This window comes from Furipterus horrens, unplaced genomic scaffold, assembly GCF_987537825.1.
Source record: "Furipterus horrens unplaced genomic scaffold, mFurHor1.1.pri manual_scaffold_2, whole genome shotgun sequence".
Lineage (NCBI taxonomy): Eukaryota > Metazoa > Chordata > Mammalia > Chiroptera > Furipteridae > Furipterus > Furipterus horrens.
The window spans coordinates 73,786,376-73,813,842 of NW_028327172.1; the positions used below are offsets into that span (position 1 = coordinate 73,786,376).

General features: G+C 37.4%; 1 protein-coding gene across 1 annotated transcript in view; it reads right to left on the minus strand.

Annotated features, from left to right (window-relative positions):
* ALKBH8 (alkB homolog 8, tRNA methyltransferase) overlaps positions 1-27,467 on the minus strand; it is a 77,097-nt gene that overhangs the window by 39,463 nt on the left and 10,167 nt on the right. Inside the window, exons 2-7 of the mRNA XM_090267858.1 lie at positions 25,882-26,017; positions 22,179-22,416; positions 18,368-18,499; positions 17,643-17,738; positions 12,333-12,437; positions 11,046-11,116 (exon numbers count right to left, since the gene is read on the minus strand). Of these exons, the coding sequence (XP_090123984.1) occupies positions 11,046-11,116; positions 12,333-12,437; positions 17,643-17,738; positions 18,368-18,499; positions 22,179-22,416; positions 25,882-26,010 (771 nt within the window). The 5' untranslated portion in view covers positions 26,011-26,017. The remainder of the gene's footprint in view (positions 1-11,045; positions 11,117-12,332; positions 12,438-17,642; positions 17,739-18,367; positions 18,500-22,178; positions 22,417-25,881; positions 26,018-27,467) is intronic.

Consider the following 27,467-nt stretch of genomic DNA (forward strand, 5'->3'; position numbering starts at 1 on the left):
TAGTTAAAAAAATAGGGTGGTATAGCTTACATTTTTGGGCAGAAGGCTTTCTAAATTCCATTTACTTATTTTCTGGGCTTTCTTCCTTAGGTAAAATAAATCAATAGACTCACATGCATACATAAACAAAATGAGACAAAGTAACAAGAACAATAATAGACGTGTATATCTATTCCTAAGGCCCTGGACTCCTCCTTATAAGGAAAAACAAACTTACTATAGTACCTACAAAGATGTAGCATAAAATAGATGATCGCTACATAATGAGATAAAACCTCACACCTATCAGAATGGCTCTCAAAAAGGCAATAAATAACAAGTGTCAGTGAGGATAGAGGGAAAAGGGAACCCTCGTGCAATGAAAAACGAACCCTAGTGCACTGTTGGCACAATGTAAATTGGTGCTGCCACTGTGGGAAACAGTATGGAGATTCCTCAAAAAATTCTAAATAGCACTACTACATGATCCAGCAATTCCATTTGTGGGTATGTATCTGAAGAAAACATTAACACTAGCTTGAAAAGTTACATACATCCTCATTTGCACTGCAGCACATAAAAGAGCCAAGTGGAAGCAACCCCAGGTATCTATCAATGGATGAATGAGTGATTGGTGTATAAACAATATTATTCAGTCATGAAAAAGAGGGAAATCCTGTCATTGTGACAACATGGATGGACTATAGGGCATTATGCTAAGTAAAATAACTCAGACAAAGACAAATACCATATAATGTCGCTTCTGTGTAAAATATAAAAAAAGAAAAAAATGAACTCAGCGATACAGAGAATAGATTGGTCGTTGCCAGAAGCGGGGTGGGGTGGGGGATAAAATGGATGAAGGTGGTTATAGATACAAACTTTCAATTATAGAATACATCCTTGGTTACAGCACAGTGACTATAATCAAAATATTGTACATTTGAAAGTTGCTAAGAGAGATCTTAAAAGTTCTCATGAGAGGCAAAAAAAATTCTAACTGTATGGTGATGGATGTAAACCATGCTTATTGTGGTGATTATTTCACAATATATACATGTATCAAATAATTAATATCTGAAAATAATATAATGTTATATGTCAATTATATATCAGTTTTAAAAAGAACTATGAGATATACACACAAAAAAAAATAGGTGGTTGCTGGTAATGATGATCATGGTAATGGTAGTGCTGGAGATAGAAATGAAAGGAACAGTAGCTGTTATTATTATTATTATTACTAAATGCTTACCAACTCCCTATGACAATTAAAATTTAATAGTTGTATGCCAACTTCAATTTATGATAGAAAGTACAGAAATGAAAGTGCTCCATGGTCCATTAAAAGTTACTAATAGGACTGTGCTGGAACTCAAATCTCCTGACTTATCCAAAGCTGAATCTAGTCCCAGTGCAAACACCTAAGGACATGAAAGCAATACACTTCTTTAGTTTCTAGCACTAGCACTGCATGATTCAATAATTGAATAATGATTAGAACTGCCACTGGGGCCTATATTACTTCGTTTCTCTTCTTTCTTTGTCTGAAAGATCAATCTGAAATCCTACTGTCTTTGGAGTTGATACTATACAGATTTAGCATTTTCTAACTCAGTGGTCCAGAATCCTATTTAAATGTCACAAATGCCTGTGAGCTTTATATAAAAATAGAAAACCAGCCTTCATCTCAGACTCTGAATCTGCTCTGAAAAAAAGTCTAGCAGGGAGAACGGAAATGAATCACCGAAACCTCAAACATTCAAAATATCAGATAGAGGCCATAAAGCAAAGATGGTTATCATGTTAAGAAATATAAATGCTAAGCCTGAAATTTTCAGCAGAACTGGAAATGATATTTTTTAAAAGACACTGTAAATCTGAAGAAAAGCCAAACAGATATCCTCGAAGAGAAAAATACCATGACTGAAATTAGGCCATTGAAGAATACATTTAACAGCAAATCAGACAAGACTAAAAAAAGAATTAGTGACAGAAGAATCTATTTGGAGTAAAGCATAGAGAGACAAAATACAGAAAATATAGGAGACAGGATAAGTAAAACAGAGAATATAGAGAAAACGTAGATAAAGACAAAAAATGGGACTGAGGCAAAAGTTACAGAGATAATGGATGAAAGTTTTCCAAAATTGATGGAAAAAAACAATCCATTAATTCAAGAAATCCAATAAATCCTAAGCAGAATAAACAAACCCATCAAAATAAGCAAAATAATTAGGCGCATCAAAATAATACTGTGGAAAAAAACAGATAAAAACATTAAAAGAGCCCTGGCTGGTGTGGCTCAGTGGACTGAGTGCCTGCATGCAAACCAAAAGGTCGCCAGTTCGATTCCCAGTCAGAGCACATGCCTGGGTTGCAGGCCAGCAATTGATGTATCTCTCGCACATCCATGTTTCTCTCCCTCTCTCTCTCCCTCCCTTCCCTTCTCTCTAAAAATAAATAAATAAAATCTTTAAAAAAATTTTTAAAAGAAGCCAGAGAAAAAACAAAGACCACCTTCCAAGGTCGTTGGCAGCCGACCGTCTCGAGAGACGATGGTGTAGCTTCTTAAGAGTCTATCTGCACCACCGAGAATGGCTGTGCAGTCCGACTCGGGAGTGACACGGTATCTGTCTCCTCCCGTGTTGAATCGACATCTTGCGATGACGCTGGAGTGTCCTCTCCAGTGAAGCTGAAGCTACAGAGCCTGGGCAGGGTGATATGGAGGGTCTGCTGTTGCCCATGCAGCAGACCCCCCCTCTCTTCGCAGCTGAAGGATCCAAGGGAAAGACGGAGTCAATACAGCTTGGCTTCAGGTGCGCCGCAGGAGTTGCCGGTGTTGACTACAACGTCAAACCGCCTTAGGGACTCAGGCTCCGGATTTTCTGTCGGGGTTTACTCCCTTAGCCTTTCCCCTGAAGAGGTATGCCGCAAGGCAGCGGAGGTTTTTTGGAATCAGAGTTTTCCTTCTCTGATGTGCCTTGACTGGAAGATCGAACCAGCGACACTTAGCTCGCAGGCCGACGCTCAATCCACTGAGCCAAACCAGCCAGGGTTACCTTCCAAGGTAACAGGGCAATAATATAAGACAGAAGAACGTAAATGAAATCTTTCATGCACTGAAAGAAAATAACTGTCAATCTCAAATTCTGTGCTCAGTGAAAATATTCTTGAACAATAAAAGCGAAATAAAGGCACTTGCTAACAAATAAAATGGAGTTGGCCAATAGCAGACCTAGACTAAAGGAAATTTAAAGGTTGTACCTTATACAGAAAGACAATGATCCCAGATGGAAGGTGTGAGGTATAAGAAAGAATGAAGAGCAAAGAAAATGGTAAATAGGTTTAAATGAACACTATCTAAACCAAAGAAATATCTTTAAAAATTAAGAGAATTCAAATGCTCAAGAATAGTAAGATATAAATTACAAGGGAGTAATGGAGTTAAAATGTACTAAAGTTCTTGTTTTGCTCATCAGGAAGTAAAGATACCAATTAAGCTTAGACTTTGAATGACTCTCAAATAATTTTGTCGAGTGAAAGAAGCCACAGAGCAAAAAGTACATATTATATAATTCCTGTATAAAAAAAAATTCTGGAAACATTAAGTAATCCAAGGTGTTGAGTAACAGGGGGAGACAAGAAAACCTTTGCAGATGATGAACATATTCATTGTCTTGAGGATAGTTAAGATTTTGTGAGAGGATATATAAATATGTGTGGTTTGTTGTATGACAGTTACACCTCTAGAATGCTGTTTTTTAAAGAAAATGATGTGGGATATAGTTAAAACAGTACTTGAGTGCAAAATTCATAATCTAAAAAATACAGGTCAGGAAAATTTCCCAGGTTCTAAATTAATCAATCACTCAGCAATTAGCCAGAGCAGGAAACCCAGGAAGAGCAAAAGTATGTTGTTTTGTGTGAAAGAATAGCAGTGGGTGGTAAATGGCTGAAAATAAAGGATAATGAGTTTTGACTTTGAGGAGAGAAAATGTCTTTTAGAGGGTTGGATATTCAGGTCCAAAATCTGAGGGGGGAAATAATCAAGGCTGGAAATGTTTTTGTATCTCCCACACTGACTGAGACAATGTTGGTCACATAAATAAAAGCTATTTTAACGGACATCCATTTAACCAATCAATATGCTCCATTTCTTCTGTAAAGCATACTCATGCCCTGAATGTTTATTGACAACAGGCAACTCTCCAATATGTTCATGTACTTCTATTCTCACCAGATGAGCCATATGCTTAATATGTCAATTGTGTTGTTCCTAAACCTCTTCGTGCAGCTACACTGGTTTTGCAATTATTTAATTAAATTAAATATTATGTAAATCAATGAAAATAGCATAAAAAAGGATTTTTTTTCTATATAAACTAAATTAAATGTTGTTGACTCAGTGACAGTGAACAAATTAATAAGCTGTTTTAACAGATGTGATTCAATAATAAAATCTTTGAAATTAAAAAAATCGCAGATGGATGTCTTTAAGATTTTGTTTCACTTTAAAGAAATGAAAACTGGAAAGACAGGGCAGACTGTGGACCCTCACAGAAAGACCCTCCATTGAAATATTGGTGAGTAAATTTATTTGTAAGTTAAAATAAAATGTTTGAAATCTGTGTGTATCTCTTATTATTATTATTGCCCAATTTAAGTCACTTTTCAATTAACAAATAACGACTGGTTCCATCTACATCTCCTAAATGGGCTTCCACTATAGTTTTCTACAGTCAAATGATAAATTTTATTATGGTTCTGCAATATAGTTGGGTATATAATATAATACTGCTGCCTTACTACAATTTCATTTGTTAATTATATTTCACTGATGATGCTATTACAGTTGTCCCAATTGTTCTCCCTTCACCCCTCTCCACCCAGCACCCCATGCTCCTTCAGGCAATCCCCACACTGTTATTCATGCCCATGGGTCATGTGTATATGTTCTTTGGCTACTCCATTTCCTGTACTGAACTTTACATCCCCATGGCTATCCTGTGACTACCTATTTGTACTTCTTAATCCTTTACCTCTTCACCCATTCCTCCATACCTACCTCCCATCTGGCAACCATTGAAATGTTCTCCGTATCCATGATTCTGTCTCTGTTCTGCTTGTTTACTTGGGGTTTTTTTTAGATTTAATTTTTGATAGATAGCTATTTTTACCATTTTATTGCTCATAGTTTTGATCATCTTCTTTTTCTTAAATAAGTCCCTTTAACATTTCACATAATGGTTTTGTGATGGTGAACTCCTTTCATTTGTTCTTGTCTGGGAAGCTCTTTAGCTGCCCTTCAGTTCTAAATGATAGGTTTGTTGGGTAGAGCGATCTTTGCAGTATGTCCCTGTTTTGCATGACTTTGAATAGTGCCAATCCCTTCCCACCTGCAAAGTTTCTGTTGAGAACTCAGCTGACAGTCTTATGGGAACTCCCCTGTAGGTAACTAACTGCTTTTCTCTTGTTGCTTTTAAGATTCTTTCTCTTTAACCTTTGCCATTTTAATTATGATATATCTTAGAGTGGGCATCTTTGCATCCATCTTGTTTGGGACTCTCTGTAATTCTTGGATTTGCCTTCACCAAATTAGGGATTTTTCTTTTTCATTATTATTTCAAATAGATTTCCAATTTCTTGCTTTTTCTCTTCTCCTTCTGGCACCCCAATGATGTGAATGTTGGACCTCTTGAAGCTGTCCCAGAGGCTCCTTACACTATCCTCGTATTTTTGGATTCTTTCTTCTTGTTGTTCTGATTGCTTGTTTTTCTGCTTCCTTATGTTCCAAATCATTGATTTTATTCTCAACTTCACACCCTCTACTGTTGCTTTTCTGTAAATTGTTCTTTATTTCAATTAGTGTATCCTTTGTTTCTCACTGGATCTTTTTTATGCTATTGAGGTCCTCACTAAGTTCCCTGGAAATTGTCATAACCAGCGTTTTGAACTTTGTGTTGATAGACTGCTTTTCTCCATTTTGTTCAGTTCTTTTTCTGAAGTTTTGATCTGTTCTTTCATTTGAGCCATGTTTCTTTGTCTCCTCCTTTTGGCAGCTTCCCTGTGTTTGTTCCTATATATTAGGTAGAGCTGCTATGACTCCCTGTCTTGGTAGCATGGCCTAATGCAGTAGGTGTCCTTTAGGGTCCAGTGGCACAGCCTCCCCTACTGCCCAAGCTGGATACTTGAGGTGCGCCCTTCATGTGGGCTCAGTACATCCTCCTCTTGTAGTTGAGCCTTGATTGTTTCTGGCATGTCAATGGGAAAGATTTACTCAGGCCAGTCAGTTGCAAGAACTGACTGTGACCACTGACCACCAACATCCACCCTCCATGGAGGATCAGCTGTGCAGGAGCAAGGTAGTGGTGCTCTGATGTGGTCTGAAGCTGTCCACTGGGTGCACTGGCCCTGGGGTTTCCTGGGTGGTACAGGCCAAGATCAGCCCTCATCAGTGTTTTGCCCGTGGCCGCCCTGCCTGAGCATAAGCTATCTAAGATGGCTGCTACTTAGTGCTGGGCTTAGAGATTCCCAAGCAAAGCCAAGCTATGAGTCTAGGCTGGCTGCTGCTAGTGCCAGGCTTGGGGCCACCTAGCAAGTGGTATAGGGGTTGGGGGCTCTCTGAGCCCAGCTGTTGCTTGTTTGAGAGGATTTAAGAAGTTGTGAAGCATGAGCCAAGACCAGCCATTCATATGGAAAAGCAGCTTGGGTGGGCCCATAAGTTAAATGGGACTGAGTCTGGAGATCTCCAGTGCCGGGCAAATAGTATTAGCTAGGTTAATGGAGCCTCATATATGGAACCAGCCTGGCAGCTCTGTGGCTCTATGGGTGGAAGGTTCAGAAAATGGACTTTGGCCTCTGCTTGCCTTTCTGTCTGGGAGAAAGCTGTCCTCCAGGTCTTGCCTTGCTGCCAGGCACTTCAGTTTCCCCCTGTATGCCACTGGTGCCTTTCAAGCTGCTACCCCAGTGCTGGAGCTCAGGGGGAATGAGTTTGAATAAGTCCATGTGTGGGTTCTTTAAGGGCAACTGCTTGGGACCTTAGCAATTTCTTCCATCGACACAACCCACGCTGGATTTTTAAGCCAGAAGTTATGGGGACTTATCTTCCTAGTACTGGAACCCTGAGCTTGAGGGCCTGGCATAGGGCTGGGACTCTGTGCTCCTAAGATATTCCTTCTGAATTTTTATCCACCACACATGGGTGTGGGACCAGGCTGTTCTGCATCTCTTCCCCTCCTACCAATCTGGATGGATGTGGTTTCTTTAATTCTGTAGTCATCAGATTTCCATGCAACTCAATTTCTGACAGTTGAGTGATCTACATTTTAGTTGTAATTTTGATGTGGTTGTGTGAAGAGGTGAGCCGTGTTTACCTATGCCACCATCTTGACCAGAAGTCACTACAAATTCTAACTAAAAAGACAGAAGAATCGATACTCTGAAAGCTCTAAATAAAACAAAATGTTCTATTTTAAATGTCACACTATGAAACGGACAGATGGCAGATTACTGGCTGAAATAGGTTTATCTCTTTGCCATTATCCGGATTGCAGGAGCATGAACAAAGGGCTCTTATTCCATATAAATGAGATAAATAGTACACTTTAAGTACTGCCAGCAGAATCTCATTTGTCCAATTTACACAAAGAATATTAGCTTCCAAGAGATCTTAAAAGATGAGAAAATTATATAAAAGCAATAGATCTTCAGAATATAACTTGGTAGGGAAAATGCTGAAAAGTAAAAATAGAATTCAATGTAGAAAAGCAAAGATGATTAAATAAGGCACAGTATTTATTTCTGGCCCACAAACAACCTATAAATTTTGAACATTAGAGACACATTGGATAAAAGAAAAATAAGGATTTCACCCAATGTCATGTCAATTGTAGTATGATGTCACTAAATATATCGTGCCAGAGTTATGCTTTCTTTCCACATCTACATCAATATACACAGCCATATAAAAATAACCATTGCAGATATAAAGCATACACAAGCACATACATACACAAATGCAAAAGATGTATACTCCCAGTAGGGTGGCCCACCATTATCCTTTTAATGCTAACGGCACCACTGAGAAGATAGAAAATATCACAAATAAGCTATATAGGATAGAAGAGAGATCAAAGCTACACAGCAGAGATAGTCCATTTGACAGAACTTCAGAATCCACACATGTAGTTAATAAGATAGTTTTGTCTTATCAAAGAGCACTACTCTCTCATCATAATATCAACATGATCACACAAGCTCAGCAACAGTTAAAAAGCCAAATAACAGAAGACCTAGTGATGGAAACTACACAAATACAAAAAAATATTGTAGTAAATAGTTTTTGCCTCTAAGAACAAAATCAGATTTTGAAGCAACTACTTAGATTAGATGACCTCATATTTAAAGAATTCTTCTAGATTTAAAATTCTGGTTTCTATCTAAAACTCTGTCTGAAGTTTGTATGCATCATTTTAAATTGTGATTTTGATGGCTCCTTTTTTTTCTTTTATTGGGGTGACATATAGTTTTCAGGTGTACAATTCAATAATACATTGTCTGTACATTATATTGTGTTCACTAACCAAAATCAAGTCTCCTTCCATCACCATTTATCCCCTCTTTACACTCTTTTACCTTCCCCTACCCCCCCTTCTCACTGGTAATCACCATAATATTGTCTGGTTTTCTATTTGTTTTTGCTTCTTTGATAGCTTCTTTAGCAGTTCAATTAAAGTGCAACTATAGAAACAAGTCAGTAAATAAACATGAATCTCTAACTCTTCATCTGTAAAAATAAAGTCATTACCCTGTACTACTCAAAGTTTTTGAGGGACTGAATCAGATAATATATGTGAAAAAGTTTATCAAAATTCCAGATATGTATGTTTTAGTTGCTTCCCTCTTCTACAGCCTGCAGCTACTATATTTTGCCACTAGATGGCAATGCTGCTTTAGTAAATTATTACACCAAGGAAAGTCTGGATTTTAAAAGTAAAATGTGTAAAAAATTAAAATTACACGGATTTTCCTGGCATCTGAAAAGCTTAGAGATAAAACTTTCAACACTTAAAAGAAGCTGTGATAATATCACATTCTATAAGAAATAAAGGTGCCTTTACTTTTCATTTTAAAAATCTTAATTCATCTGAATTAAGAAATGTGGGAAATCCTATGAAAAAGACGCTTTATAAGACATTTGTCGACTTCCGGCCAAGATGGAGGCTTAGACGGACATGCTCGGCCTCCCTCTACAACTAGAGAGGAATACAACTACTTCAAAACAAAAGATAACTAGAAATTCCAGAAAATAAAACTACACGGAAGCCCAACGTATGAAGTTATAAACCAGCGGCGCTCTTTGGGCAGGTAGGAAGAGCGAAAGTGGGTGGTGCTGTTTGCGGTCGCACCAGGGACAGCGGCAGGGAGAACAATCCCAGTGGCAAGGAGGACAATCCCAGTTGCAGTCAAACCCTGACGGCTCGCGACCCCAACGCTGGGAGAAGCAGCCACCACATCACCTCGAACAGTGAGGCCCAGGGGGCGGGAGGACGGATCCCGGTCTCCTAGCGGAATAACTGTGTGATTCCATCTTGGACCCCCGCCCCCACACAAAGCGCCACAGGGCTGAGAAATAGGTTGGGGATCGCCCCTGGTCGCTGGGCAGTGACGACAAAGCGCCGGCGACAAAGGTTGGGGATCGGCGCCGGTTGCTGGGTTGTGACGAGTACACAGGCACTGCCCCCTATAGCCGGCCCAAGAAAACAAAACGCATCTGTCAAAATGAGGCAGACAACTATAGAAATCCCGGTGGCGCAGCTCACCAGGCAACAGATGAAGAATCTGACAGATGAACAAATAAGAAACCTGTCAGAGGCTCAATTCAGGGCCATTGTTTTCAGGTGGCTTACAGAATTAACAAAAGATCTGGAAAAAGATGAGAAAGAATTGAAAAACACTCATACTGAAAGGAACAAAACCACATACGAGACAGATGGTGAGGAAATAAAATCCAGAGTTCATATCAACAAACCAGAACACAAAGAAGGAACAAACAGTCAACCAGTGCAGAGAGAAAAAACGGGAAGCAACGAAAATGATGAGAGGATCAGAAACCTCTGGGACAGCTATAAAAGGCCCAACATAAGAATCATTGGTTTGCCAGAGGGCGAAGAAGATGAACTAGAAATTGAAAAATTAAGTGAAAATATAATAAAGCAGAACTTCCCAAACTTGGGGAAGGAAATAGACTTACAGGTCCAGGAAGCACAGAGAACTCCAAAAAAACTGGACCCAGGGAGAACCACTCCAAGACACATTATAATCAAAATGTCAAAAGTTAAAGATAAAGAGAGAATCTTAGAAGCAGCAAGAGAGAAGAAAAGAATCATGTACAAAGGGGTCCCAATTAGACTATCAGCTGACTTCTCAAGGGAGACCCTGCAGGCAAGAAGGGAGTGGCAAGAAATATTCAAAGTAATGAAAATCCAAAACCTATAACCACGAATACTCTATCCAGCGAAATTGTCATTCAGAATAGAAGGGCAGAGAAAGTGTTTCCAGGACAAAATAAAACTGAAAGAGTTCATTAGATCCAAACCACTGTTATATGAGATGTTAAAGGGACTGGTTTAGAAAAAGGAGGATCAAAACTATGAACACTAAAATGAAAACTGCATCACAAGAAACAACAACAGAAGCTAGGGAATTGAAACAAAGGCAAACTAAACAGGCAACGAGAGTGGAAAAAGAACTATAGGTATGGGGAGCATATTGGGGGGAGGTCAGCAGGGAGGGGGAAGGGGGAGAGGGAGGGAGGTGATATAGGAATTAAGGAGCATGGTAGGAGGGAATGGAATAGACAGAGAGAGGTTGAGAAGAACTATATGCACCACTAATGGACATGGTCTAAAAGGGGAGGAAAACTGGAGGGAGGGGGGCCACCAGGTGGAGGGGAGAAGAGGGAAGGGAAATTGGGACAAATGTAACATTATAATCAATAAAACACATTATAAAAAAAAAGAAAGACATTTGTCAATAGCTAATAAAAATGTCTAAATATTTACCTCTGACCCCAAACTGAGAGAAATGATCTCATCCTCAAAAGCAGAATGTGTGTCAATATGAGCCGGAATTCCTGAGATGGGAGATAATAGGTTACTTCATTTTTCCTTTTAATAGACTCAAGACATCTCTAAATATAGCCTCACATTATATGGTGAAATATTGTTTGATAATCAGGAATAAACTATAATTTTAGTTAAAAGGAAACATTTAGGGTCAATGTGACTAAATAAGTTAAACTAAATCTATACTAAAAATACCTTAACTTCATATTCAAGTGAGACTTGAAAGTCACAGCTTAACTAAAACATTTACTCAACCCCAGCCCAAGAGGAAGATATGAAAGATAAATCATAAAGTCATTTTCCCTTAAACACTTGATTCCCAAGAACAAAAACAATAGCCAGATGTGAAAGCTAAGCATATATATAATTAAGATATGGTTCCCTCCACCAATCTCTCAATCTATGTTAATTGAGCATCTCTTAAGTGAAAGGAACTTTGTTACATGGTGAAAGTATATAAAACAAATAAAGACAGTCCCTGTTCTTAAGGAGCTTACAGACCAATGTTAAGACTGATTGGCAAATGAGCAATCATAATACATGGTGATGAATGCAGAAAAAAAAACCCATAACTCCTGCCATTAATAAAACTTAAGATCATTCGATTACTACAAATATCAGATGAAGATGCTACTAACAACTGTAAAAAAATGAGTAACCTAAAGATTTTTCAGTAACATCTCATCCTAGAACTGTCTTCCACATTCTCAACAGAGAAAAAACAACAATATCATCCAGCCAATTAGCCTTTTTCTCTGTACGGGCATAGCTCAATTCCAGACCACCGCAATAAGGCGAGTATCACAATAAAGTGAATCATAATATTTTTGCTGGTGGAAGTTCTTGTCTTCAATTTGTGAAAAGTGCAACATATGTAACATGATAAAGCAAAGTGCAATAAAACAAGGTACACCTGCATTTGTAAATTACTTGGTTTCTGCCACTACATGTGTCTCCTGTGTTTTTAAAGCAATCTTCTCCCTCTAAATAAAATATTGAGAGGGGAAACAAAAAAAGTGACAAATAGCAATTGTGTCTTTTTACATTTTGAGAGGCAAGTTTCTCAAGAGATTGATGTAGATTTTCAAAGGATTAAAGTCAACACAGCAAAACATACACAAGTTACTCTAAGAATTTGAGCTAAAAAATACCTTTGATTTTAGAGAATTACATAATCTTACTTAGTTATGAATTGACTGTAACTTTAAAAAAAGAAATACTCACCATGCCCAGGTTCATACTGGTTCACAGTCAACTGATCAGGTTTATGTCTAACAAAACCTTCCTTCAACCACTTCTCCAAAATGCTATCACAAATGTCAGGAAGACCTGAAGTCATTTATCATAAAGGTGAAACATATTAAAATATTTACTTTTCATGTTTTACCCAAGAATAAAAAAATAGTCACTGTGATAAAAGAAATCATACATTTGATTTAGTAATCAGATCCAAATATAACAATAAACCCACAAGCAAAGCAAAAAAAAAAGAAAACCTTCCTAAGAATCTCTTAAAGTTATACTGATTTTATCAAATTAAACATCCCAAAATAACAATTTTGCTGACTATAATTTTGGTATTTTGTAAAATAGCAATAAAGTTATAAAATCTATCATATCCTATTCTGGAAATTAAACAGATTACTTTTAAAATTTAAGTTATTTAATTTAAATCTTAAAAAAAAAAAAAAAAAAAAACACTTTTGGATCCAAGATGCCGGAGGAGTAAGTGGAAGCTACACTAACCTCCTTCCAGGGCCAGTCTGGACTTACAACTTGATTGTGGAGAAATCATCTGGAATAACCAACTGAACCCTAGCTGGAGAGAAGTCTCATAACCACGAGAGACAGAAAAGGCAGCTTCATCACAGCGTGACCAGTAGGAAGTGCAGAGATGCAAAAGGGCTGCCTGGGGTCCCACGGGTGGCAGCTGAAGGGACTGAGAAACAGCTCAGCAGCTGGGGATTCCCCCTGAGAAGGGCAGGGTCTAAACCCCCAGCTAGGCTTCCCAGCCTACAGCAACAGAGTGGAAAGTAAAATAGCATCCAGCTGTGAAAAGCAAAAAGCCAGAGGGTTTTTTGCAGACCTGAAAGAAACAGCTGGAGAAAAAGAGCTCTTAAGTGGATCATGTACAAAAATATTTTGGCACCCACTTCCCCTGGGCTCAAGCAGAGGGAGGGCAGAGAGGACTAGAGACACCTGGGGAGAATTTTGGGCAGTGGCTCTGAGGAGAGAACTGGGGGAGAAGCCGACTGGTTCCCAGTGCTGACTCATTCTCCATACTGCGGACAGACCATTCCCCTCCAAGTGGCTTCAGCCTGAGGAGAAGCAAAAGCCCCACCTACAGGAATTAATCTGCCCCGCCCTTGGTCCTTAAGCCTGACAGCTGATCACAAATTGAATAGATTAACAACTAAAGGAGACAGACAACAGCAGTAGACCTCTGGTAGTCTCCAAAAGGTTGCCTAGGCCCAACTGGTACACAATATGACACCACCAGGGGCAGATCCAGGAAGTGAAGATCAATCTAAGAAGCAGCAACAAACAAGGAGAGTCACAAAAATGGGGAGATGGGGAATAAAAACCCCATCGAAAGGAAAGGAGGGATCCCCAGAAACAGTGAGAAATGAAATAGAGGAAAGCAAACTACCAGGCATGGAATTCAAAACATGGATTATAGAGAAGCTCAATGAGATCAGTGAGCTCAAAGAAAACTACAAAGAACTCCAGGGAAACTACAAGGAACTTACTGATAATTAAACTAGCATGAAAAAGGACATAGAAGCTATCAATAAGAGCCAGGATAAAAAATGAAGAATACAATTTCTAAATTAAAAAACACAGTAGAAGGAATTAAAAGCAAGCTAGAGGAAGAAGAAGATCGGATCAGCGAGCTGGAGGACAATGTAGAAAAAAAATCCCAGAGAGTGCAACAAAATGAAAACAGACTGAAAAAAAAATGAAGAGGTTTTCAGAGAGCTGCAGAACAACATGAAATGTAATAATATCCATATCATAGGAATTCCAGAAGGAGAAGAAGAGGACCAAGGGATAGAAAACCTATCTGAAAAAGTAATGACAGAAAAATTCCCTAACATGAGGAGAGAGTCACTCAAGTCCAGGAAGCACACAGGGTCCCAATGAAGATGAACCCCAACAGGCCCACTTCAAGACACATCATAATTAAAATGGCAACATTCAAAGACAAAGAAAGAATCCTAAAAGCAGCAAGAGAGAAACAACTAATAACATACAAGGGAGCTCCAATAAGGCTAGCATCACATTTCTCAGCAGAAACACTACAAGCCAGAAGAAAATGGCAAAAAATATTCCAAGCAATGAAAAACAAAGGCCTACAACCAAGAATACTCTACCTAGCAAGACTCTCATTCAAAATGGAAGGTGAAATAAGGAGTTTCCAAGACAAAACAAGGCTAAAAGAATACAACTCCACCAAACCAGCATTGCAAGAGATGCTAAAGGGTCTGCTTTAAGAAGATGAAGAAACCGAGACAGACAGAGAGGAACACGAGTACAAGGGGGGAAAATGACAATGAATGAGTACTGAAAGAAAGAAGGAACTTCTACCATTTGCAACATGAATGGAACTAGAGAGAATTATGCTTAGCGAAATAAGCCAGGCAACAAAAGAAAAATACCTTATGCTATCACCTATTACAGGAAACTAATGAACAACAAACAAATGAGCAAAATTGAACCAGAGGTATGTAAACAAAAAATAAACTAACAGTAACAAAGGGGAAGATGGGAGGGAGAGAAGGGGGTAAGAAGGGGAAGGATCTAGTCAAAGAACATGTATAAATGACCCATGGACATGGACAACTGGGTGGGGATTGAATGTGGGAGAAGGGGGGGCAGGATGCAAGGAAGCAAGAGGGGGAAAAAAGTGGGACAACTGTAATTGAAAAACAAAAAAATTTTTAGTGGGGGATAAAATGAAAATATAAAGAATGGAAATGCAAGTTCAGTGAATATTAGAAGGACAAGGATTTTCCTTCACATTGTATATTTTTCTCCCTATCTGATCCCTCCGGAGTTTGGCATTCTAAAGAAGTAAGTAATGACCTAAGTTTCTTTGCATAAAACTAATAAGACCAGTTGTTAATAGAGATTTTTTTTTGACTAAGACTTTGACTGGAATGTCACACCTAAAGAAGACATGCTTGGGCTCTGGTTGTTACCAAAAAGCCCTGAAGAACTGGGATTGACTTTCAAAGATAATAAAAGCCCACGAGATAAAAGGCCTGGTACCTAGGTTGGATGCACAGTCCATGGCAATTTTTCCAGGGCAGGAATGAAGGTTGTTTTCCTGAAAGATGGCTAGAAGGGACCTTAAGGCACAATGGAAAACCAGAAGGGCTTGGAAAAGACAGGTGTTTACAGGCAAGGCTGAACGCCAGGTATGTGGCTCAGCTTCTGTGCCCTGAAGGGCAGACTGAAGGTCACCCTAAATGTTCCTTGCGTAAGTTCCAGAAAAGCAGAACTAAAGATCATAAGTGATCATTTGCTGCTCTTGTTGTGTTTATGCAAATGAACAGGATAAATTAAAAATGGACTTAATGCAGTCCCTTTAATGACAAGTAGGGTAATCTTAGGGAGAAAAATCATGATTCAAGGAAAATCACAATGCTCAGTGGTAGACTATAAAGTAGTGCAACTAACCATCTTTAAAGTTTCTTTTCATTTAAAATTTGTTTTCATTTGAAAGTTAAACTATGTCTGTGGTATTATCAAAGATGTTTAATTTATAGGCAAGAAGAATGTCAAATGCCTTGCAACTAGATGTCTTTCCGATAAGATAGTCCTACAGACTTAGAGACTTGTATGTGGGTTATCTTACATAAATTAACATGTGTTTTCCTGTTTTCAAAGGGCATAAGCCTATGATCTCATTACGTGAGTGATTGTCTGTATGTATAGGCCTCACTTAATCCTGTCTGCAGCGCTGCCCCCTGAGACTCAATGGTTTGGCTGAACTATGTGGCTGGGTTGGTGAAGAATGGCATGGTCTGTGGGCTTCACTTTAAAACTGGTTTCTCTTTTCTGTCCTAATGGCTTGGACAGAAAGAGCCCAGAGGTCTGAGAGTGGGGAAACCTAAGATATTCCCCTCAGCCCAAACTAAGTATAATGGGCAGAAGGGTTTTGGACAGGTGAGATGTACCTGGCACACCTTCCTCCAAAGAAGCCCTTTTTTTCCCTAATGTGGGACATTCAAAAATTAATCCTTGCCTTTTGTCATCTAGTGGTTATAGATTGGAAAATGTCTTTTAACTGTGTTGCCAAATCTGTTGCCTCCAGAATACAACAAGGATGCCAGCCTGTTAAATCAAGCATGCCGTTGTCCGGGGACAGCCAACCAACCTGGAGCCTGCACAATCCTTCCCCATGTGGGAAGGTCACCTTCCCCTCCACACCCCCACTCTTATTAGGGATTTCTGGACCCAAGGGTAGGTAGGACGACAACCATGTCCAGCTTGAAGCAGCTAGAAGAGCTTGAGACCTTTGCCCATTGTCCTTTATAAGATTATAAAGGGTCTTAAGTCTGAGAGGGAGGGATTGTTATTTTTCATTGTTAAAATAATGAATTAATTAAGTTTTTTTTTTTTAAAGAAGAAGAATATATGAAAGGGTGAGGCAGGAGAGCTTGTATGTATGACCCATGGGCATGGACTTTGTGGGGGGGATTGTTGGGAGAGAGGGGTGCTGGACAGAGGGGGCAAAGGAAAAAAACGAACTATTGTAACAATATAATCAATAAAATATACTTAAAAAAGAAAAAAAAAAGCATAATTGGTTGGTACAAAATAGACAGGGTGAAGTTAAAAATAATATAGAAAAGGGTGAAGCCAAAGAACTTATATGCACGACCCATGGATGTGTACTAAGGGGGGTGGGATTGCTGGAGAGAAAGGGTTACTGGGCAGAGGGGAGCAAAGAAATTGGTACAACTGCAACAGCATAATCAATAAAATATACTTAAAAAAATATTCACTGAAGCACTACTTGTAAAAAGGTTAAAAACTAGAAAAAAACTTAAATGTCTATTAAAAGGGAACTAATTTAATAAGCTATTATTATCATTCAATAAAATGAGAAAGTATATAAGGTCTCTAAGAAATATAAAAGGATAAGATCAAGTTGGAGCACTACATGGAATATATGAATATACAACTTATATAATATAACACTACATATTAATAACTATACACTCTTAAATTTGGGTGTAAACTCTTTTTGTAAAGGTTTGGAATAATATATGCTAAACTGTTAATGGCACTACTTCTAAGAAAAAGTATGTAAGTACAGTGTTCAAAAAAAAACATTAGTTTTATCTGTATGCATGAAGTTTATTAACACAAAACTGAACTACTTAGCTAATTTAGATGCTTTAAGTTTAATCAATTATTTTGAAACTTCACCTAAAAATGACAAAAGCAAAACCCTAAACTATAATATATTCCTAATATATTAAATCTTTTTTTCTGAACCAGCATTTATTAACAATTACTTACCCCCAGGTAACGGCTTATCTTTATCTACATTGTTATTCTCATAGCGGAATTCATAACCAAAATGCTTTACTCTTCTGTGTTTTAAGGATTTTTGAACTGTGTCGAGAGAAGAAAGTAAATATTTGGTAAAAAAGAATTTCATTCCTTTATGTATTTCAAAGTCAACATGATAAGTAAGGATTGTTTAGTAATGGTAACCTGTTAACTGCTAAATTATTGTCTTTAATAAAATTAAGCATTCTATTTCACATCTCAAAGAGTTTTTCACCCAATCAATCTGAAAGACTTAAACATGTACACTGCCACTCACAAGACTGCTAATGATCTAGAAAGAGTCAGAGTAAATAATTTGCAAATATCTCCACAAGGGTCTTGTATCATAATGATGGTATGGCAATGAATGAAATGCTGATTCCTCAGAGGAAATGTGCTTTATGGAAGAGAGGACCAAATAAAATGATATACGTAAAACTGCTTATAAATGTTAGGTCTACCAACATTGGCTAATCAGTTTGGAATTTAAAATGAACAGCTATATAAATATTAATTATTATTAATTCTACTAAGATGTGTTGATATGACTTGCTTAACATTGGATTCAGGCTACTTTAATTTTCAGGAAATATCAGAGTTTTAATAAACCAAAGGGGGAAAAAAAAAGAAGACTCAGTAACATAGCATTTTGCAGACACTTTTAAAAACTGAATTTAAAAGGTTTTAATTACAATTTTGATTGTCTGTATCTTCTGTCCAGTTAATACTTTCCAAAAGTACTTTCTCATCCTGTGAAGAAATAACTTCTTCCACTACTTTGAGGCCTGGAGGTAAGGCTTGAAGCCCCAACTCTTTCCATTGTGCTGTGGGAAACCAAAATAAAAGTTACTTACAAAACTTCAAGTTCTTATATACAAATAACTATCTAATAATAGCCATTTATCAGTTCAAAAAACTCCCAATCCTCATTTAATGAAACAAGAATGCTAAAAGACATAAATACATTAAAAAGCGTGAAACAGAGACCAGGACAGATATCATGGTACATTTCATGCACTGCAATTACCCACAGCAAATCGAACAATATTTACTTAAATAAACTGTTTGAACATGATCAAGTCATTCTTTAAATCTCACTAAGAAACAAAGTTTCTTGGTTCCAGACAATATGGAGGTATAGGTAAACACGGTACTTACATCCTCCAACAACCACATCAAAATTACAACTAAACTATAGAACAACCATCACTCAAAACCACCTGAAATCTACCTGAACAGAAGTTTTACCACTAAGGATATAAAGAAGCCCATCAAGACTGATATGAGGGGCAGACACATGGATTGAACTGGTCCTATACCCACGTGTGGTAGAAAGAGAAGTTCCCAAAACTTCTGGTTGTTAAAACCAGTGGGATTGCAGCTGAGTGAGAAGGAGGGCTCCTGGAGTCCCAGGTATCCCTTAAAGGGCCCACACAGAGACTTACTCAGACTCGTTCCCTCGGCTCTACAATGGAGCAGCAGCTCAAAAGGCATCAGGGACATACAAGGAAGAACTGAATTGTCCGGCATTAGGGTGAGAGCTGGAGGGGCATATTTCTCCCAGACAGAAGTTCTGGAAGAGGCTACTATTGCTTTTCTGAGCCCTCCTTCTACAAAGTCAGCAGGTGATAACCATATTTGAGTCTCCAACCACCCGACTAACATTGTTTGCCCCACCCTGGAAGTTCCCTGAGACTTCATGTCACCCAACTTTTGGGCCCACCCAAGCTGTTTCCAGTGGCTTTTCCATGCAGATGGCCCATCGTAGCTCATGCTTCAAACTTTCCTAACCTCTCTTAGGCAAGCAGCATCTGTCTCAGTGTGCCGAGTACCTCTAACTAAGTGGCCCCAAGTCAGGCACAAGCAGCAGCCAGCCAGGGTTTGCAGCTAGCCCTTTCCTGCTCACCTCTAAGCCCAGCCAGAGCAGCAGTCATCTACAGGTTACTTTGTAGCTCATGTCAGGTATCCCTGAGCAGAGCACAGGTGGCAGCTGATCTTGGCCTGCACTTCCCAGGAGGCCCCAGAGCCAGCACACCCAGGGGACAGCTTCAAACCACATGAAAGCACCACCAACCATTTCCACGAGCAACACACTCAAAGGGCACAGTGGGCACCAGAACCCTGCTAAAGTAAGTCCTGCTCTGTCTGGTAGGTCCCTGCACAGCTGATCCTCCACTGTGATCAAAGCTAGTCCTCACAGCCCATCAGACTAGAGGTAAAGTCTTCCCACTGAGGTGCCAACAGCTATCCAAGACTTAACTACAGCAGGAGGGTATATACAGCCCACACAGGGAGTGCACCTGGTGTGCCCAGAATAGGTGATTGAAGAGGCTGTGCCACTGGGCCCTACAGAAAACCTACTATATTAGGCCACTCTACCAAGCCCAGGAGATAAAGCAGCTCTACCTAATATATAGAAACCAACACAGGGAAGCTGCCAAAATGAGGAAACAACAAAACATGTCCCAAATGAAAGAATAGAACAAAACTCTAGAAAAAGAACTAAACAAAATGGAGACAAGCAATCTATCATGTGCAGAGTTCAAAACACTGGTTATAAGAATGTCAATTATTTCAGAGGAAGAGTAGATAAACTTAGTGAGCTTTTCAATAAAGAACAGGAAACATTAAAAATGGAGATAGAAAACAAAAAAATCAGTCAGAAATGAACACTACATTAACTGAAATGAAGAATATATTAGAGGATCAACTCAGAGATCTGGAAAATAGAGAAGCAGAAAACACATAATCAGAACAGAAAAAAAAAGGAGAAGAAGAAGGAGAAGGAGAAGGGGAAGGAAGGAAGGAAGGAAGAAGAAAGAAGAATCCAAAAACATGAGGATAGTGTAATGAGTCTCTGGGACACCTTCAAGCACACCAACATTCGCATCGTGGGGATACCAGGAGAGAGAGAGCAAGAAATTGAAAACCCATGTGAAAAAATAATGACAGAAAACTTTCTTAACCTGGTGAAGGAAATAGACATACAAGTCCAGAAAGCACAGAGAGTGCCAAACAAGATGAACACAAAAAGGTCCATACCAAGACACATCATACTTAAAATGCAAAAGTTTAAAGACAAAGAGAGAATCTTAAAAGCAGCAAGAGAAAAGCAGTCAGCCATCTACAAGGGAGTTCCCATAAGACTGTCAAATGATTTCTCAAAATAAGCTTTGCAGGGCAGAACAATTGGCAAAAAATACTTAAGTGATAAAAAGCAAAGACCTACAACCAAGATTACTCAACCCAGAAAAGGTATCATTTAGAATGGAAGGACAGATAAAGAGCTTCACAGACAAGAAAAAGCTAGAGTTTATCACCACCAAACCAGTATTACAAAAAATGTTAAAGGGTCTTCTTTAAGAAGAAAAAAAAAAGATTAAAAGTTTAAGTTAAAAAATGGCAATAAATACATATCTATTAACAATTACTTTAAATGCAAATGGATAAAAAATGCTCTAATCAAAAGACATGGAGGTTGAATGGAAAACAAAGCAAGCCCTTTACATATGCTGTGTACAAGAGACTCACTGCAGATTGAAAGGCACACACAGACTAAAAGTAAAAGAATGGAAAAATACATTCCATGAAAGTGGAAACAAGCAAACAAAAAAAAGCTGGGGTAGCAATACTTATACCAGACAAAACAGACTTTAAAACAAAGGCTCTATAACAAGAGACAAAGAAGGACCCAGCAATTCCACTTCTGGGTAGTTATCTGAAGAAACCCAAAACACTACATTGAAAAGACACATATATCCATATACTCACTGTAGCATTATTTACAATAGCTAAGATAAGGAAGTAACCTAAATGTCCATCGATAGATGAATGGATAATGAAGTGGTGAATATATACAATGGAATATGACTCAGCCATAAAAAAGAATGAAATCTTGCCATGTGCAACAACATGGATGGACCTAGAGGGTACTGCGCTAGGTGAAATAAGTCAGGCAGAGGAACACAAATGCCATATAATTTCACTTATATGGGGAACCTAAAAAACAAAATAAGTGAACAAGCAGAACAGAAACAGATTCACAGATACAGAGAACATTTTGATGGTTGGCAGATGGCAGCAGGCTTGGGGAGATGGATGAAAAAGGTGAAGGGATTAGTAAATACAAATTGGTAGTTATAGAAAAGTTATGGGGATATAAAGTATAGTGTAGGTAAGATAGTCAGTAACATTATAATAACTATGTATGGTATCAGATGGGACTAGACTTATCAAGGTGATCATTTAATTAGTTATACAATGTCTAATCACTAGATGGTACCCCTGAAACTATATAATAGCGTATGTCAACTGTAATTTAAAAAGTTATTTAAAGTAAAAAATAAAAGAAAAAAGAAACAAGGTTTCTCATAATATCTATAGTATGCCTCTCTATAAACATGTCAGATTGTCTATACATACTGAAATTCCCAACTTAGGCATGAAAAGTAAACTCAAACAGAAGCAAGAACTAAATTTAAAAAGACACCTGAATGTTAATACCTTTTTCCACATAATTCAAGTACAGAATAATCCTTTGTCCTAAATCATCCACTATTTCTTTTCCATTGAGGGTAACAAAGGCTTTCTCGGATTCTTCTATAGTTTTGTATCTCACAAATGAGTAGGGCTTGTTAGGTGGCATTAAGAGAGCATTCACCTGCCCGAGTTTCTCCAAAACTGGAAGCAATTGGTTTCTACTCACTCCGTTACCCAAACCACCATTGGCAACGACAAGAATCTTTAAAAAAAAAACAAGAAAAGATAATTAACATGAACACTTGATATCAACCTGTGTATTTTGAAAGAATATTTTTAATTATAAAATAGGATTATTTTAAAATAAGATTTCTACAAAGGTGTAATTATGAAAGAAAAGGGAGTTTCCTTATAGTGGTTAGTCTGTTTTCTACTTTCACACAAAGTATGTAAATCAATTTACTAAATATTTGAAGATTGAAAAGCAATCCTATGTTGTAAATAATATTAATTATTAAATAGTCGTTTCAGTAAAATATTCATTTATAATGACCTATATACAAATTAAAAGATGACTTATGTTCATAAATATAACTTAATAAAAGAAAAAGAGGAAGGAAAAAGAAGGAACAAGGAACTATGGATACTTGCTTTTTGCACGACACTGGTTATATGCTTTTACCTACTTAATCCTCATTAACATAATCTTCACAACAATTCTACAAAGTGGGTAATATTAACTCCACTTCATCAAGAAAGAAACTGAAGATCAGAAAGTTAGATTAAAGTAGTGATTAGGAGAAGCTGGGTTTCAAACTTACTTCTGTCAGTTTCCAGAACTCACACTTTTGGTATCACTACACTACACAGTGTTTACTAAAAACTAAAAGTGAAGATACTGGCTCAAAGAAAAACCTATTACAGATTCTACTGAATATAAAATAGGAAATTTTTCCTCTAGAAAGTAATTCATTCACTTTGTAATTAAATTTTTTTCCTTTTTAAACTTCATGCTTACTTCCTGTCATTTGCAGTCCTGCACTAAATTTCATTCAAGGGATTCTGATTATCATAGCCTAGTGCCCTTCTAGTCCCTGTACTTAAAAATATTCTACATAGTGTGAAGATCTTTAATTTATGAATCATGACTCCTAAAAACTTTGTAGCATAACAAAAGTAAATCATTGATGACCTACTCTCATCAATTTCATCACTTATACCAGATATTGGCCAGATATTTTAGGCTTCACAGGTCATGTAAGTCTCTGTCACATAGTCTTGCTTTTATTTAACAACCTTTAAAAATGTAAATCTCGCCCTGACCAGTGTGGCACAGTTGGTTGGGATTTGTACCACAATGGGAAGAGTCACCAGTTCAATTCCTGGTCAGGACTCATGCCTGGGTTGTGGGTTCTGGTTGGGGGGGGGGGTGTGAGAGGCAACCGATTGATGTTTCTCTCTCACACTGATGTTTTTCTCCCCCTCTGTCTCTCTCCTTTCCCCTCTCTCTAAAAATAAATAAATAAAATCTTTTTTTAAAAATGTAAAACTCACTCTTACCTCACATGCCAGATTTGACCTGAAGATGGTAGTTTGCTGGTGCCTGATTTATATTAAATTGGAGATTAGAACATAATGTACTAGTTTCATATATATAAAATGGTAATATCTAGAACTTTGTTTTAAAAGTATGTAATAGAATTGTTATAAAATTGGATTTCTTTTTCAGGGGAGCCAATACTTTATATATGCAACTATATACATAAATATAATAAACAATCACAGTAATACAAAACTATAACATATGGTGTAAAATTTAGCCTCAGATGGCTCGCCCTGGACCTCATTCAGTGAGGTTTACAAATTAAAATAGCAAAATAATTTGGTTACATGCAGCCATAACAACAAAAACATTCCATATTCCCAAATCTAAGGAACTGCAAAGGTTTTGTAACGGGCAACTGTCCACTGAGGAACTGAGAAAGATGATGAGGTATGACTTGAATACCAGGCAATTAATTCAAAGAGCAAACCACACACACAAAAAAAAATTCAGTGGGGGATGGAAGGGAGGAATTTACTTCCTATTACATATGAGTTAGACAATGTAATTAAATGCAATAATTGTTTTATTTATAATTTTCAGCCAAGCCAGTTTCCTAATAATATACAGTAGGGAATTCCGAAATTTTTTAAAAATTATCTGCAGTCCTGACAATTTGACAGTCACTGCTCTAGAAAACTCACAATGGCTATAAATACACATAAAGGCACCTATATTTATAACACATATTAAAAAGAGCATTTGTTCTCCCCTGAATAGATAAACATATAATTAGAGGTCCTTCTATAATTTTATTCTTTTTCCTTAAAAATATTGTGGAGAAAAAAAATCAAGCCTAAATAAGATGATACTTTGGAAGCCACAAAGGTAAGAGTAAAGCTTCTACAGATATGAAAGAAAAGACAGACCCAACCAAAAAACAAGCTTCAGAGGCAGCAAAGACCCTAAACCCATTTCTTTTCTTACCACTTCTCTTCATGACCCACGTTAAGGAAAAGAAAGCAAGTTACACTTAGGAAGAAATGAGTACAGGGTATGTCAATATAATTTTCTGAATATCACACGGGTTCAGGGCTCTTGGCAGAAAATGTATGCAGACATATTAACCCTAATCTATTATCTATCCCAGCCTTTTTAAAGGTATTTGGTTTAAATTCTCTGAAGTCCTTAATATGTAACAAAATTTAACTAAGGGCTTTTTAGCTGCTAAATTTCATCCTCTCTCAACAGAGTACTCACTCCTAAACTATAATGCAGTTCAAAAGACAGCACGCACATGATACAAGGGAAGAGTACTAGTACTGGTCTGAGAGTCAAGAGACCTAAATTTTAATCCCAGCTTCAGCTTCTCTTTTGTTTGTCTTTGGTCCTCAGTTAAATGATGGCTAAGCTTCCTTCCTACTCTAATCCTATATCATCAGAACACTTTATATTCACATGGTCCTTTAATGACTAATAAGTATTATAATATACACGTTCTCTTATAATCTAACAATCCAATGGGATAAAAAAAAGTATGCAATACTATGTCCTTTCAAATTAAGAAAGCTGAGGTCAAAGGATATTGCTCATGTGCAAATAAGTGGAGGATCTAAGAGTCAAAGTAAGTGTTCTAATTCACAGACCAGAAGGTCTCACAGTCCCACAATACATAATTATTGCCATAAGATGATAAAAAGGCTTTGTAAATAAAGTCTAATAAATAAAAAATGTTTTATAGCATATAATTAAAATACTTTATAATACAGATGAAGTCAGGAAGAAAAGAAAAAAGACTACAAAAGATCTAGCTTTAGGTTTCAGCCACCTAATATCAATGGACATATCACAATCTCTCAAAACCTTCATTTTCTCATCTCATAAGGATTTTTAGGACATTAAATATAATAAGGAATATGAGTATGCTTTTTAAACTTTAAACAGCTGTATAGTTAATACATACTCACAACTCCCTCTCATTCAAGCAACACAATCAATGAAAATTCAAACTACACTAAGGCTATGTCCAAAAGTTAGCAGGTCCTAACATGTGTATATTTAATATAGAAATAATACATGACTGAACAATTATAGCCTTCTCTGAGCAATTATTAACAAATATTACTTCACACATTAACATGGCTATATATCAACATTCAAATGATAATAATAGTTTTAGGTCACCTGAGTGGCATAAGATACTGTTTCAATGCCTTCATGTCTCAGCAAAGTATGCCTGGCTTTAATCTGTTTCCTTAAGAACTTCTTCTCAGTTTTATTGAGCTTGTAGTTACTTTGATGGTTGTTATCCATGGCAATACTGAAAAAAAAAAGTCAACCTTAAGAGTCCTGAAGGGACAGTTATACTGATGCTATTCATATATGAGCAGTCTATAGTACATAAATATGTCTATGTGACAATTTTTTAAAATGCTTACTTACCTTTTACCAACCAAGAGAAATGAAAACAAACAGGTGCATGGACAATAAAGAAATACTTAGGTAACAAAGAAGCTAGAACATCTAATAGTATCTCTTGGGTTTCTACAAAACATCCCAATGCTCTAGCTCTATTAAGTGAGCTATTTACCACCATAAGTGATGCATCCCTTTATAAAGTTCTAGGTAAAATGTGTCACAGACCAATTTCACAAACATAATGTTAAGGAAAGAAAAAAAAAAACAAAAATTTCAAAGAAGAATATACAGTATGATTCTATTTACATAAAGTTCAAAACCCAAAAGTAAGGCATATATTGTTTAGAAATATATGTATCAAAATGCAAAGAAAAGCAAGGAAATGACAAACACAAAGTTCAGGAGAGAAGTTTTTCTGGAAGGAAAGAAAGGATTGTGATATGAAAGAGACATAAAGTCATCATAGGTATTTCTTAAGCTATATAGTATTAAAAGGAGAGGGAAGTGGTTAGAAAGTTTTAGGATTCATCATTAGATGGGAAGGAATAGCTATATGGATATTTTTAACATTGCATTAATTTAATAATTTTTTTCTAATGATTGTCCCCTTCCACCAGACTGAGTTCTTTGAAAACAGGGATTAAATTGTATTTTCTTTTAGTTTGCTTGTTTCCCCAGAGCCTTCTGCAGTGCTATAAGACAATGTAACAGTGTTTAGGGGTTTAAGTTCCAGTTCAAATCTCAGCTCTACCACTTAACCTGATCTGGTGTGAGTTAACTATTTATTATATTCCTGTGCTTAGGTTTCTTCACCCAAAAAATAGAAATAATGCCTATTCTTGGCACATAACTCCATCCAAACCCTGGACTAAAAAATCTGACCAAACCCTACCTCGGCTTACAGCCGCATGAAGCCATGTCCCTAGAATGACCCCAGCTACCCATTAAAATGCTTGCCTGAGAAAACTCAAAATGCTACCAGGACATTTTACATTTATTCTAGCAAAATCTGACCATAGATACCTAACCTCCCTTTCTTAGAGCATTTACTAAAAAGGGCTTACAATTATGAATATGTATCTTTTGCAACTCAGAAGTGTCTCTGAGAGCCATTCCTTTGAAATGCAATCATCAGGAAGGACAGGGCCTGGCTCCCAGTCTCTGTGGCAGGACGGAATCCAAACTCTCCAAACTGCCAGTAGCAAACACGACTGACCTACTTGTATCTGCCCTGAGAAACATTTTCCATAGGAGGAGGGTAACAAAAACCATAACTTATTTATAAAAACTTGTGTTTAAACTTCAGTCACTGTCAAAGTACTCTCCATCTGATGCAATACACCTATCAAGAT